General features: G+C 47.2%; 3 protein-coding genes across 3 annotated transcripts in view; 1 reads left to right on the top strand and 2 right to left on the bottom strand.

The window, feature by feature from the left end:
- LOC140425485 (uncharacterized) overlaps positions 1–12,659 on the top strand; it is a 36,244-nt gene extending 23,585 nt beyond the window's left edge. The window contains exon 2 of the mRNA XM_072509803.1: positions 11,040–12,659. Coding sequence (XP_072365904.1) covers positions 11,514–12,416 — 903 coding nt within the window. The 5' untranslated portion in view covers positions 11,040–11,513 and the 3' untranslated portion in view covers positions 12,417–12,659. The remainder of the gene's footprint in view (positions 1–11,039) is intronic.
- Positions 1–13,310, bottom strand: part of LOC140425875 (collagen alpha-4(VI) chain-like) — a 285,411-nt gene that overhangs the window by 208,585 nt on the left and 63,516 nt on the right. The gene's annotated exons all lie outside the window — the stretch shown is intronic.
- LOC140425657 (cartilage matrix protein-like) overlaps positions 9,375–13,310 on the bottom strand; it is a 52,393-nt gene continuing 48,457 nt past the window's right edge. The window contains exon 6 of the mRNA XM_072510155.1: positions 9,375–10,164. Coding sequence (XP_072366256.1) covers positions 10,106–10,164 — 59 coding nt within the window. The 3' untranslated portion in view covers positions 9,375–10,105. The remainder of the gene's footprint in view (positions 10,165–13,310) is intronic.

The following is a 13,310-nucleotide window of genomic DNA, read 5'->3' as shown; positions in this document are numbered from 1 at the left end:
CGTAGCTCATCACTCATGAATGAGGATCCCCTGTCACTGTGGATGTAGGCGGGGAAGCCGAACAGAGTGAAGATAGAATTAAAGGCTTTAAAGACGGTGGCAGACGTCATGTCGGGGCATGGGATGGCGAAGGGAAAACGGGAATATTCATCGATCACACTGAGGAAATACGTGTGTCGGTCGGAGGAGGGTAGGGGCCTTTGAAATCCACGCTGAGGCGTTCAAAGGGGCGGGAAGCCTTCACCAGGTTCGCGCGGTCCGAAGTGCGGTAGAAGTGCGGCTTGCACTCCGCACAGACCTGGCAGTCCTTGGTGATCGTCCTTGCTTCCTCGATGGAGTGGGGCAAATTTTGTGCCTGAATGAAGTGGTACAACCGAGTGACGCCTGGGTGACAAAAGCTGTCGTGCAGGGTCCGGAGTCGGTCTACCTGTGCACTGGCACATGTACCTCGGGATAGGGCGTCTGGGGGCTCGTTGAGTTTGCCAGGGCGATACTTAATCTCGTAGTTATAGGTGGAGTGCTCGATTCTCCACTGCAAGATTTTATCATTTTTGATCTTGCCCTGCTGCGTGTTGTTGACCATGAAGGCTACCGACCGTTGGTCAGTGAGGAGAGTGAATCTCCTGCCGGCCAGCTAATGCCTCCAACGTCGCACAGCCTCAACGATAGCCTGGGCCTCCTTTTCGACGGATGAGTGCCGAATCTCGGAGGCATGGAGGGTGCGGGAAAAGAATGCCACGGGCCTGCCTGCCTGATTGAGGGTGGCGGCAAGCGCGACGTCCGATGCGTCGCTTTCTACTCTGAAAGGAAGTGTTTCGTCTACAGCGTGCATTGTGGCATTGGCAATATCAGCTCTGATCCAGGCGAAGGGGGAAATGAGTGGACTGTATGAGTGGGCGGGCCTTGTCCGCTTAGTTTGGGACCTACTGAGTGTAATAAGAGAAGAACCCCAGGCAGCATTTGAGGGCCTTGGGGCTGTGGGGGAGGGGAATCTCCATGAGGGGGCGCTTGCGGTCGGGATCAGGCCCCAGAGCTCCGTTCTGGACCACGTAACCGAGGATGGCTAAGCGGTTTGTACGGAACACACACTTCTCCAAAATGGCGGCGCCCATGGGACGCACGTTGTGGGGTGGAGCCAAATGGCGGTGCCCATGAAACGCACGTGTTGTGTGGGGGATAAGATGGTGGCACCCATTGCTCGCACATGGCCTGGGGAGGATAGCGGCGCCCATTGTCCGTGACCGGGGGGGGGGGGCGACCGCTGCCACTGAGCGGGCCTGGCACACCGCTGCGTAGTGGCCCTTCTTCCCACAGGCCTTACAAAGGGCAGTGTGAGCCGGGCAGCATTGGCGGGGGTGTCTTTGTTGGCCGCAAAAATAGCATCGGGGCCCCCCCCGGGGATCACCGGCTGGCGCAGGCGTACTGGGTGGGTAGTGCCCCCCGCTGGGGCGGCTGCCTGTGGGGCCCATGAAGCGTAGGAGGAGTGGGCCACGCGGTTGGGGGGGTAGGACTGTACATTGCGCAGGGCGACCGTCGTTAGTAAACGCTAGTGTTTTAGTCTCTGCGAGGTCGCGCGTGGCCCCTTCTAGGAGCCGCTGCCTGATAACATCGGACTCAATCCCAGTTACAAAAGCGTCCCTCATAAGGAGATCTGAGTGCTCCTTAGCTGTAACATCCTGGCAGTCACAGTCCCGAACTCGTGGGATCAGGGCCCTCCAGGGCCCTCGATTGACTCACCAGGTAGTTGAGTAGGCGTTGCGAGCACGTGTCTGGCGAAGAATGCGTTCGTCTTCTGCTCATAACTCTCTTTGAGTCGAGTCATAGCATCAGCGTAATTGGGCGCATCCTGGATCAGCGGGAAGATTTTAAAGTTGAGTCTGGAGTACAAGATTTGAATCTTCTGAGCCTCTGGAACGCGTTGATATACGCTTAAAAACAAGCTAGCCAGTGCTGGAAGTCCTTTCTGGTGTCACTTGCGTGTGGATCCAGCTGCAGTCGATCTGGTTTAATCCGGAGGTCCATCTTCTGAATCAGATACTAATAAATTGAGGCACGATCAATTTGGCTGGAGAAGAAGTTGAATTCAAACTGAGGCTTTATTAGTATCTGAAGTGTGGCCTCCTACAGCAGCTGACGAAATGGCTGATAGCTGAAGGCCATATTTATAACCCGGCTCCTGGGCGGAGCTAGCATGCAGGGGCCCAGGTGAACCTGTAGTTCCTTAATATAGGAACACAGTGGTTTACCACAGCTTTATTCAATTCAAGGTCATCCACAATGCGTATATGACGGTGGCCAGAATGAACAGGGCCTTTGAGGCGGTGGAGGGCAGGTGTGGGCGGTGCACGGTGAGGCACGCAAACCATATCCACATATTCTGGGCGTGTGCATGGTTGAAGGGGCTCTGGCAGGGGTTTGCGACGTACTGTCCGAGGTGCTGAAGGTGAAGGTGGCCCCAAGTCCAGAAGTGGCGATTTTTGGAGTGTTGGAAGACCGGGAGTCCAGGGGACGCGAGAGGCCGACGTTTTGCTCTTTGCCTCCCTGGTGGCCCGGAGATGGATTTTGCTAGAGTGGAGGGACTCGGGAGCGCCAAATTCTAGGCAGTGGGTGAGCGACCTTGCGGATTCCTTAGGTTGGAAAAAAATCAAATTCGGCTTGAGAGGGTCAGTGGGGGAAGGGAGGGGTTTGCCCAGAAATGGAAGCCGTTTATTGACTTCTTCAAAGATAGTTAAGATGTCAGTGGGAAGGCGGGGGGGTGGGGGGGGGAGAGGTGAGGGAGGGGGGATACAGAGGGTAAAAATGGGGAAGGCAGGGTGGGGTGGAGAGTTATGGCAGGGAGACTGGGGCGGAGGGGTGTTATTTATCTTTGTAACATTTCCTGTTTGTTCTCTTTGTGGTTTTGGTTGTGTTTAATGAATATGTACAAATATGTAAAAATGCCTTACTTTTCATAAGTAATGGGAATTTAAATGTGCTTCAATTTGTGTACCAATAGGTAGGGCCTATGTTTTAAACTGAGTTTCTCATCGTCCTGACGGCGTGGGGCTGCCCCACAATGGGAAACCCCATTGATCAGCCGGCGTGACGGAGCATCCCGCTGGCGGGGTGAAACAGAATCCAGCCCCAACTGGAGGGTTCTGATCTTTTTAAAGTCAGTCTGTCAGTATCAATTCCACTGAGTTGCTGCTTCCAAGCTTTAGGCAGCTTTGTGGGTCCATTTCTTTTTAAAAGCCCGCCTGAAAACTACAAAACTGTCTGAAGGTCAACAGCAATGCAGCAACTCTCAAGGGAGAGCTCCTGCTTGAAAAATGTCAGAACCAATCTTAGAACCAATGGGGCAGCACGGTAGCACAAGTGGATAGCACTGTGGCTTCACAGCGCCAAGGTCCCAGGTTCGATTCCCCGCTAGGTCACTGTCAGTGCGGGGTCTGCACATTCTCCCCATGTCTGCGTGGGTTTCCTCCGGGTGCTCCGGTTTCCTTCCACAGTCCAAAGACATGCAGGTTAGGTGGATTGGCTATGCTAAATTGCCCTTAGTGTCCAAAAAGGTTAGAAGGGGTTATTGGGTTATGGGGATCGGGTGGAAGTGGGGGCTTAAGTGGGTCGGTGCAGATTTGATGGGCCGGATGGCCTCCTTCTGCACTGTATGTTCTATGGTGTGTGTGCGCGTGTGTGAAGGCAGGTGGTGGGAAGGTTGCGGCGAGAGTGAGTGGGGTGGTTTGTAAATGTAGTGATTTCTTTGCAGCCACTTTCCTAACATTGTGATTGCTCGGTGATTAATTATCCTTGGAAAATCAGCAATGGGCCTCCAATTTCACCGCCGGTACAGTCACTCTGCCTATTGCATGCAGCTGTCATAAAATACATTTATACAGTATTTTTCATTATGTTCCAAATTGCTTTACAACCAATGAAGTACTTCTGAGTTGTAGTCGCTGGTATAATGTCAGCAATGTTAGGAAATGGTAGCGCAGACTTGAGGGGCCGAATAGCTTACTCCTGCTCATAATATGTGTGTTTGTCTGTCATGCTGAGATGGATGAGAAATATAGGGCTAGATGGCCTTTGTCACCCATAATTATCTTGTGAATAGAGGGTGAAATTGTAATAAGTCCCAGAGGCAGAAGTCCCTTCACCAGAATCCCTTTCATTAACAAAACCAACAGCAGTACAACAATGTGCATTCAGCTTGCTATCTACACTGGGAGTGCAGAGGATTGGCTCACTAATCAGGGAACTCGTATTCCAATTGGCCAATCGCAAAGGCCTAGTCTACAGTCTTTACAGAAATCATAGCTGGAGTCCTGTTTATTTTGTTGTTAATGAAAGTTTAATGTGGGTGGGATTTGTGTATTTGTCTCACTGTGAATCAGTAACTGGTTTTGCCCTATTTTGCCCTAAAACCAATTACAAAAATCAAACAAACAGAGGGACTAATTAAAGGGGACAGTCCCTTAAAGGGATACTGTCTTAAACAAAAACAAATCACAAATGAAACTCAAAAACAACAAACGCATGAAGTTGATGAGGCAGCCCAGTCCCCACTGTGCCTATTGGGCACGGAAGGCCTCAATGGTGCCGGTGGACATCACGTTCTCCCTCTCCAGGGGCACCTGACTGTGAATTAAGCCGCTGCAGAGGGGCAGACCACCGGGTTGGACAGCCCCTCGGTCGCCTGCTGCCTGGGCCTGTTAATTACAAATTTGGCCAAGCCCAGAAGGTTACTAACTGGTTTTACACTGAACATGATTCCCAAAAGTCTTTTCCATTGTCTTCAATCTTGCCCTTTTGTCTACTTACCCATTATCTCACTTGGTACCTTTGTGATTTTTTTTGAGTTGCTGAAAGATCATGATAACGTTGCGTTGCACGATAGATATTGAAAATATATTGCACGAGAGGCAGCAATCAGCAGCATCTTCAGACTTGTTGATCTGGAGTCCATAGGAGCAGAAGTAGGCCATTCGTACCATTGTGTCTGCTCCACCATTCAGTCATGGTTGATATGTTCCTCAGCCCCATTCTCCTGCCTTCTCCCCATAAGCCCTGATCTCCATATTAATCAAGAACACCAGATTTATGCTTGAGATGCTGTTACCTACAGGGCTACAGATCAAGAGTTGGATGATGAAATTAGACAGAATTGTTCATTCTCAGCACATCAGAACTAGGAGCAGGAGTAGGCAATTTAGCCTCTCGAACCTGCTCCACCGTTCAATACGATCATGGCTGATCTCATCCTGGCCTCATTTCCACTGTCCTGTCCATTCCCCATAACCCTTCAAACCATTACCAATTAAAAATCTGTCTAGTTCCTCAAATTTACGTACTGTCTCAGCAACCTCTGCACTCTGGGATAGTGAATTCCACAGATCCACGGCCCTTTGGGATAAGTGGTTTCTCCTCATTTCTGTTTTAAATTTGCTACCCGTTATCCTGACTCTATGACCTCTCATTCTAGAATGCTCCACAGGAGGAAGCATTCGCTCCATGTCTACTTTATCCATAACGTTTATCATCTTATGTACCTCAATTAGATCTCCCCTCATTCTTCTAAACTCTACAGAGTACAGGTTTAAACTGCTCAATCTCTCTTCATATGACAAACCGCCTCATCTCTGGAATCAACCTAGAGAACCTCCTCTGAACTGCCTCCAATGCCACTACATCTTTCCTCAAATAAGGGGACCAAAACTGTGCAGAGCACTCCAGGCACGGTCTCATCACTGCCTTGTATAGTTGTAACAGCACTTCCTTACCTTTATACTATATTCCTTTAGCTACAACTGCCAACATTCCATTTGCTTTCTTTATTACCGGCTGTACCTACATGCTAATGTTTTGTGAGTCATGCACGAGGGCACCCAGATTCCTCTGCATTGGAGCACCCCAAAGTTTCTCCCCATTTAGACAATAAGTTGTCTTCCCATTTTTCCAACCAAAATGCATGACCTCACATTGATCCATGTTAAACTCCATCTGTCACATTTTGGCCCACTCTCCTAACCTATCACTATCCATTTGTTAGGTTCTTATTTCCTCATTGCAACTTACTGTCCCACCTAATTTTGTGTTGTCTGCAAATTTGGCTAGAGAACCTTCTATCCCTATATCCAAGTTGTTAATATAGATTGTAAATAGTTGGGCCCAGGCAAAAATCCTGTGGCACCCCACTAGTTGCATCTTACCACCCAGAAAAAAAACATTTATCCCAACTCTGTCTTCTGTCCGTCAGCCAGTCTTCTCTCCAAGGTCGAGTGAGGGAACCATGGTTGACAAGAGAGGTTGAATGTCTTGTTAAGAGGAAAAAGGAGACTTATGTAAGGCTGAGGAAACAAGATTCAAACAGGGCATTGGAGGGATACAAGATAGCCAGGAGGGAACTGAAGAAAGGGATTAGGAGAGCTAAGAAAGGGCATGAACAATCTTTGGCGGGTAGGATCAAGGAAAACCCAAAGGCCTTTTACACATATGTGAGAAATATGAGAATGACTAGAGCGAGGGTAAGTCCGATCAAGGACAGTAGCGGGAGATTGTGTATTGAGTCTGAAGAGATAGGAGAGGTCTTGAACGATTACTTTTCTTCTGTATTTACAAATGAGAGGGGCGATATTGTTGGAGAGGACAGTGTGAAACAGACTGGTAAGCTCGAGGAAATACTTGTTAGGAAGGAAGATGTGTTGGGCATTTTGAAAAACTTGAGGATAGACAAGTCCCCCGGGCCTGACGGGATATATCCAAGGATTCTATGGGAAGCAAGAGATGAAATTGCAGAGCCGTTGGCAATGATCTTTTCGTCCTCACTGTCAACAGGGGTGGTACCAGGGGATTGGAGAGTGGCGAATGTCGTGCCCCTGTTCAAAAAAGGGACTAGGGATAACCCTGGGAATTACAGGCCAGTTAGTCTTACTTCGGTGGTAGGCAAAGTAATGGAAAGGGTACTGAAGGATAGGATTTCTGAGCATCTGGAAAGACATTGCTTGATTAGGGATAGTCAGCACGGATTTGTGAGGGGTAGGTCTTGCCTTACAAATCTTATTGAATTCTTTGAGGAGGTGACCAAGCATGTGGATGAAGGTAAAGCAGTGGATGTAGTGTACATGGATTTTAGTAAGGCATTTGATAAGGTTCCCCATGGTAGGCTTCTGCAGAAAGTAAGGAGGCATGGGATAGTGGGAAATTTGGCCAGTTGGATAACGAACTGGCTAACCGATAGAAGTCAGAGAGTGGTGGTGGATGGCAAATATTCAGCCTGGATCCCAGTTACCAGTGGGGTACCGCAGGGATCAGTTCTGGGTCCTCTGCTGTTTGTGATTTTCATTAATGACTTGGATGAGGGAGTTGAAGGGTGGGTCAGTAAATTTGCAGATGATACGAAGATTGGTGGAGTTGTGGATAGTAAGGAGGGCTGTTGTCGGCTGCAAAGAGACATAGATAGGATGCAGAGCTGGGCTGAGAAGTGGCAGATGGAGTTTAACCCTGAAAAGTGTGAGGTTGTCCATTTTGGAAGGACAAATATGAATGCGGAATACAGGGTTAACGGTAGAGTTCTTGGCAATGTGGAGGAGCAGAGAGATCTTGGGGTGTATGTTCAGACATCTTTGAAAGTTGCCACTCAAGTGGATAGAGCTGTGAAGAAGGCCTATGGTGTGCTCGCGTTCATTAACAGAGGGATTGAATTTAAGAGCCGCGAGGTGATGATGCAGCTGTACAAAACTTTGGTAAGGCCACATTTGGAGTACTGTGTACAGTTCTGGTCGCCTCATTTTAGGAAGGATGTGGAAGCTTTGGAAAAGGTGCAAAGGAGATTTACCAGGATGTTGCCTGGAATGGAGAGTAGGTCTTACGAGGAAAGGTTGAGGGTGCTAGGCCTTTTCTCATTAGAACGGAGAAGGATGAGGGGCGACTTGATAGAGGTTTATAAGATGATCAGGGGAATAGATAGAGTAGACAGTCAGAGACTTTTTCCCCGGGTGGAACAAACCATTACAAGGGGACATAAATTTAAGGTGAAAGGTGGAAGATATAGGAGGGATATCAGAGGTAGGTTCTTTACCCAGAGAGTAGTGGGGGCATGGAATGCACTGCCTGTGGAAGTAGTTGAGTCGGAAACATTAGGGACCTTCAAGCAGCTATTGGATAAGTACATGGATTACGGTAAAATGATATAGTGTAGGTTTATTTGTTCTTAAGGGCAGCACGGTAGCATTGTGGATAGCACAATTGCTTCACAGCTCCAGGGTCCCAGGTTCGATTCCGGCTTGGGTCACTGTCTGTGCGGAGTCTGCACGTCCTCCCCGTGTCTGCGTGGGTTTCCTCCGGGTGCTCCGGTTTCCTCCCACAGTCCAAAGATGTGCAGGGTAGGTGGATTGGCCATGATAAATTGCCGTTAGTGTCCAAAATTGCCCTTGGTGTTGGGTGGAGGTGTTGAGTTTGGGTAGGGTGCTCTTTCCAAGAGCCGGTGCAGACTCAGGGGGCCGAATGGCCTCCTTCTGCACTGTAAATTCAATGATAATCTATGATTAATCTAGGACAAAGGTTCGGCACCACATCGTGGGCCGTAGGGCCTGTTCTGTGCTGTATTTTCTATGTTCTATGTTCTATGTTCTAATACATTACCCCTAACCCCATGTGCTGTCACCTTGTGTATTAACCTTCTGTGCGGCACCTTATCAAATGTCTTCCAGAAGTTCAGATATACTACATCTACAGGATCCCCATTATCCAATTATCTTGTTACATCTTCGAATAAGTCTAGCAAATTAGTCAAACACAATTTGCCCTTCATAAAACCATGCTGACTCTGATGGATTGCGTTTTGATTTTCCAAATGTCCTGATATTATTTGCTTAATAATTGATTCTAACAATTTCCCAACAGTAGATATTAAACTAACTGGTCTGTAATTTCCCACATTCCCTTTTGAATAGGGCATTTTCTCAATCCACTGGAACCTTTCCCATGTCCAGGCATTGTTGATGACCCCATCCATCATTTTACCGACAATGGAGAATAAACTGATGGGCAGGTATTGGCCGGGTTGATTTTGTCCTGCTTTTTGTGTACAGGATTAACCCCGGTAATTTCCACATTGCCGGATTGATGCCAGTGTTGTAGCTGCACTGGAACAGCTTGGCTAGGGACGTGGCAAGATCTGGAGCACAAGTCTTCAGTACTGTCGCTGGAAAACTGACAGGGCCCATAGCCTCTGCACTATCCAGTACCTTCAGCTGTTTCTTGAATTGGCTGAAGACTGGTATATTTGCTGCTTGGGAACTTCAAAGGAGGTCTGCACGTAGTAATTCAGCTGAACGTTTGGAAAATCACTGCACATTTAAAAGCTCATTCAATAAAATGATTTCTCCCAAAGATCATTCAGTATTTTAGTGTTTAATACAGATTTGAATATTTTCTGAAATGTTTCACAAAATCTGTGCATCAGTTTTAGTTTTCATTTAAAATTAAGTTTACATTGAGCTTTTAGCACGGTAACCTGGAATATGCATGCAAAGGTATGAATATGGTTTATGTTCCACGGTTCCTTGACAGATATATTTCTTTTTGGAAACAACTACTCATGCGGTTAAGTTTCAGCACACAGCACATGAGTAACTGTACTGGATAAATGGTACAGAAAACCAAACGCCAGAGCAGGTTGGTAATTATCTTTTGATCCTGTAATGTCCACAAGTTCTCGTTTGTTGGCACCTTTTACACCAATGGCATAGACACCAACACCATTGTTTCTGAAGGCTTCGGCTATGGGCGGTATGTCTTTTGAATCCGTGACTGGTCCGTTAGTAACGAGAATAATGAACTGTGGCACCTTGGGGTTGCTTTGCGGTCGACCACCGTTTTCTACAGATAGAAGTTTCTTTGCTTCTTTCAGAGCCTTTGCTGTGTACCGAGATCCACCTGTCGTCTTCCTAAGCCCAAAAACTGCATTTCTGATTTCAGCTTTGCTTGTGAATTGATCGAGCTGGAATATCGTCTGTGTATTGTTTCCATACACAATGGCGCCAAATCGAACGTTTACCCGTGTCAACTTCAGAATGATTCACTACTGCCATTATAAAATCCCTCATACTCTTAAACTGGACTGCAGTTATGCTGTCTGAACCGTCCATGACGAATACAATGTCTGCAACTTTGATTCTCTTGCACCTGTTTAAAATGAGTCAACAATAAATAATCAAACAAAGGCAAGTAGAAACGAAAGGAAGCACAAATATTCAAAATCTGAAATCAAAGCACGCTGATAGATCTGGCAGCATCTGAAAACAGAGAAGACAAGTTAATGCTTCAGATAACTGGAAGTTAAAGAGCCCCTTTCATAAGTCTGATAAAATGAGAAAGCAGAAAGGAACAACATCTAAAAGTCAAGACAAAGGCAGCACAGTGGCTCAGTGGCAGGTTCGACCCCGACTCTGGGTCACTGTCTGTGTGGAGTTTGCACATTCTCCCCGTGTTTGCGTGGGTTTTGCTCCCACAGCACAAAGATGTGCAGGGTAGGTGGATTGGCCACACTAAATTGCCCCTTAATTGGAAAAAATGAATTGGGTACTCTAAATTTAAAAAAAAGTCAAGAGAAAAGTATGGGGGTTTCAATCACAAAGACATCAATGAATTTACGAGACAGGAGAAAAGACTTTTAGACCCACTAACTGGTTCTTTTTTCATATACATTTCTTTATATTTGCATCATGTTCTTCTCTCCTATTTTATTATGTTGTTTCATTTAGGGATTTCGCATTCAAAGTTTGACAAAGGGTCTGAAGCACTAATTTAACTTTTCCCTTCACAGAAGATATTTAATTTTGGTCACTGTACCTAAGAGGGGATATATTGGCTTTGAAGGGCATGCAGTCTAGGGAGGTTAGCAGGATTAAATTAAGAGGACAGCTTGTATTCCCTTCAGTATAGAAGATTGTGGCCCAGGTATTCGCCATGATGGAAAGCACCTTTGTCATGCCATAAATAAAAACTGCCCAGAAATCACAAGACCCCACCCCTAAACATAGCAATTTCCATTTTCACAGGACTGGGGGCCTTTTGGCTAAGATCAAGTGTAGTCTCATTTGATCGAGAGAAGCTGAGGATTTCGATGTCGATCGTGGATTGGAGAACTCGGAGGGATTGAAGTCATCAAAGAGGAAACGTTTGGAGCTTGGCTGCTATTGGTGGATCTACATGCTGGCCTAAACCTCTGGTTTAGGAACTGGGCCGAACGGTCCTTTGTCCCCTTCGCTGTCAGGTCAGATTACCTGAAGGTGCTGGGGATATGGTTCGGAGCTGCTGGGGCGTGCACCAAAAACTGGGAGGAGCGCATAGGAAAGGTAAGACAGAAACTGGGCTGGTGGGAGCAACGCTCCCTCTCCATTGCGGGCAAAACCCTGGTCATCAGGTGTGAGGTACTCTCGGTACTACTGTACGTGGCGCAGGTCTGGCCCATCACCCGACCCTACGCCACAGCAGTCACCCGGGCCATCTTCAAATTTATCTGGCGATCCAAGATGGACCGTGTCCGAAGGGACACCATGTACAAACCTCTGGAGAAGGGAGGGCGGAATGTACCCAACGCCTCCCTCATCCTGTTGGCCACCTTTGTGTCCAGCTGCATCAAGCTGTGCGTGGACCCCCAGTATGCAAACACCAAGTGTCACTACATACTGAGGTTCTACCTGTCCCCGGTGTTACGAAGGATGGGCCTGGCCTCATTGCCGCGGAACGCTCCAAGTAGTTGGACCGTACCGTACCACCTGTCCTTTGTGGAAAAGTTTTTGAAGGAAAACACCTTTGACCACAAGGCAATGAAGCAGTGGTCAGCACGTAATGTCCTCGAGGCCCTCAGGGAAAAGGAGACTGTGGAGGACGTGGGATGTTTCCCTGAGCAGACTGCCAGAGTCATCTGGCAGAACGCCTCATCGCCAGAACTTTCAAACAAGCACCAAGACCTAGCTTGGCTGGTGGTGAGAAGGGCCCTCCCTGTCAGATTCTTCATGCACACCCGAAGGCTCTGCACCAATGCACGCTGCCCTCGGAGTGGCTGTGGGGGAAATGAGACGGTCACACACCTCCTTGTGGAATGTGCCTTTGCAAAGAAGGTCTGGAGAGAGATGCAGTGGTATTTGTCAAGGTTTATCCCAAACAGATCTGTGACACAGGACTCTGTGCTCTACGGACTGTTTCCAGGGACACACACCGAGACAAATATCAACTGCTGCTGGAAGGTCATCAACTCGGTAAAAGACGCTCTTTGGTCTGCCCGAAACTTGCTGATCTTCCAGTGCAAAGAATTGTCCTCGACCGAGTGTTGCAGACTGGCACATTCCAAGGTCCAGGACTACGTGCTGAGGGACGCACTCAAGCTTGGGGCAGCTGCCGCCAAGGCGCAATGGGGAAAGACCACTGTGTAAAGTCTTTCCAGCAAATGTACACCGAGGGGCGGGTAACAGTGTAAAGCCCCTCGGTCTGGGCAACCAACACTCCAATGTACAAAAACAAACATGCCACTGTAAATATTTAAGAAGGAATTGTAATGTAAAGAGTGATATGTGTATGACAATATCAAAATTGAGTGAAAGAAAGTCAAGGCAACCTGTAACCCTGCCGGAAATGTACAGTCAAGACAATTTGAAATGTTTCTGTAATGCTCATGATAAATTTTTATGAATAAAGTATATTTTTTTGAAAAAAAAAAAAAAAAATAGAAGATTGTGGCCCAGATATTTGCCATGATGGAAAGCACCTTCGTCATGCCATAAATAACAACTGCCCAGAAATCACAAGACCCCACCCCTAAACATAGCAATTTCCATTTTCACAGGACTGGGGGCATTTTGCGCGCACACAGTTTTATAGAGACTATTTTAATCATCAACTGCTTTTATTGAACTGGGATTTGGTGGGCCAGGAGTACGAACCCCGAAGTGTGCATATAAGAGCACAGCTGAACTTTACAGATTATTTTGGATAGCCCTTTGAGAGGTGATGTATCCCTTTGTATTTGGATCTGGGGCACTTTTGGGGAGTTCAGGTGCTCTTTAGATTTGTAAGCATAAAGATGTGTAAAAAGTACATAGTTCATTACTATCAATTTCATTGGAATTGTCAACAGACGTATAAAAATCCACTGTCAAAACTGTTTGAAGCACCTGTCAAAGTAACCTGTCAAAGGGATCTGTCAAAACTGTCCTTCTCTTGAAATCTTTGAAATCAAAATGCTTGGAGTGAAAAGAAAAATCATTGCCTGCTATTTCACACTGTGTGCTGGCATAGACCTGAGGGTTTCCATTACTGGATTAGTGCTG

This window comes from Scyliorhinus torazame, chromosome 6 (assembly GCF_047496885.1).
Source record: "Scyliorhinus torazame isolate Kashiwa2021f chromosome 6, sScyTor2.1, whole genome shotgun sequence".
Taxonomy (NCBI): domain Eukaryota; kingdom Metazoa; phylum Chordata; class Chondrichthyes; order Carcharhiniformes; family Scyliorhinidae; genus Scyliorhinus; species Scyliorhinus torazame.
This window is presented reverse-complemented; position numbering and strand designations above follow the sequence as displayed.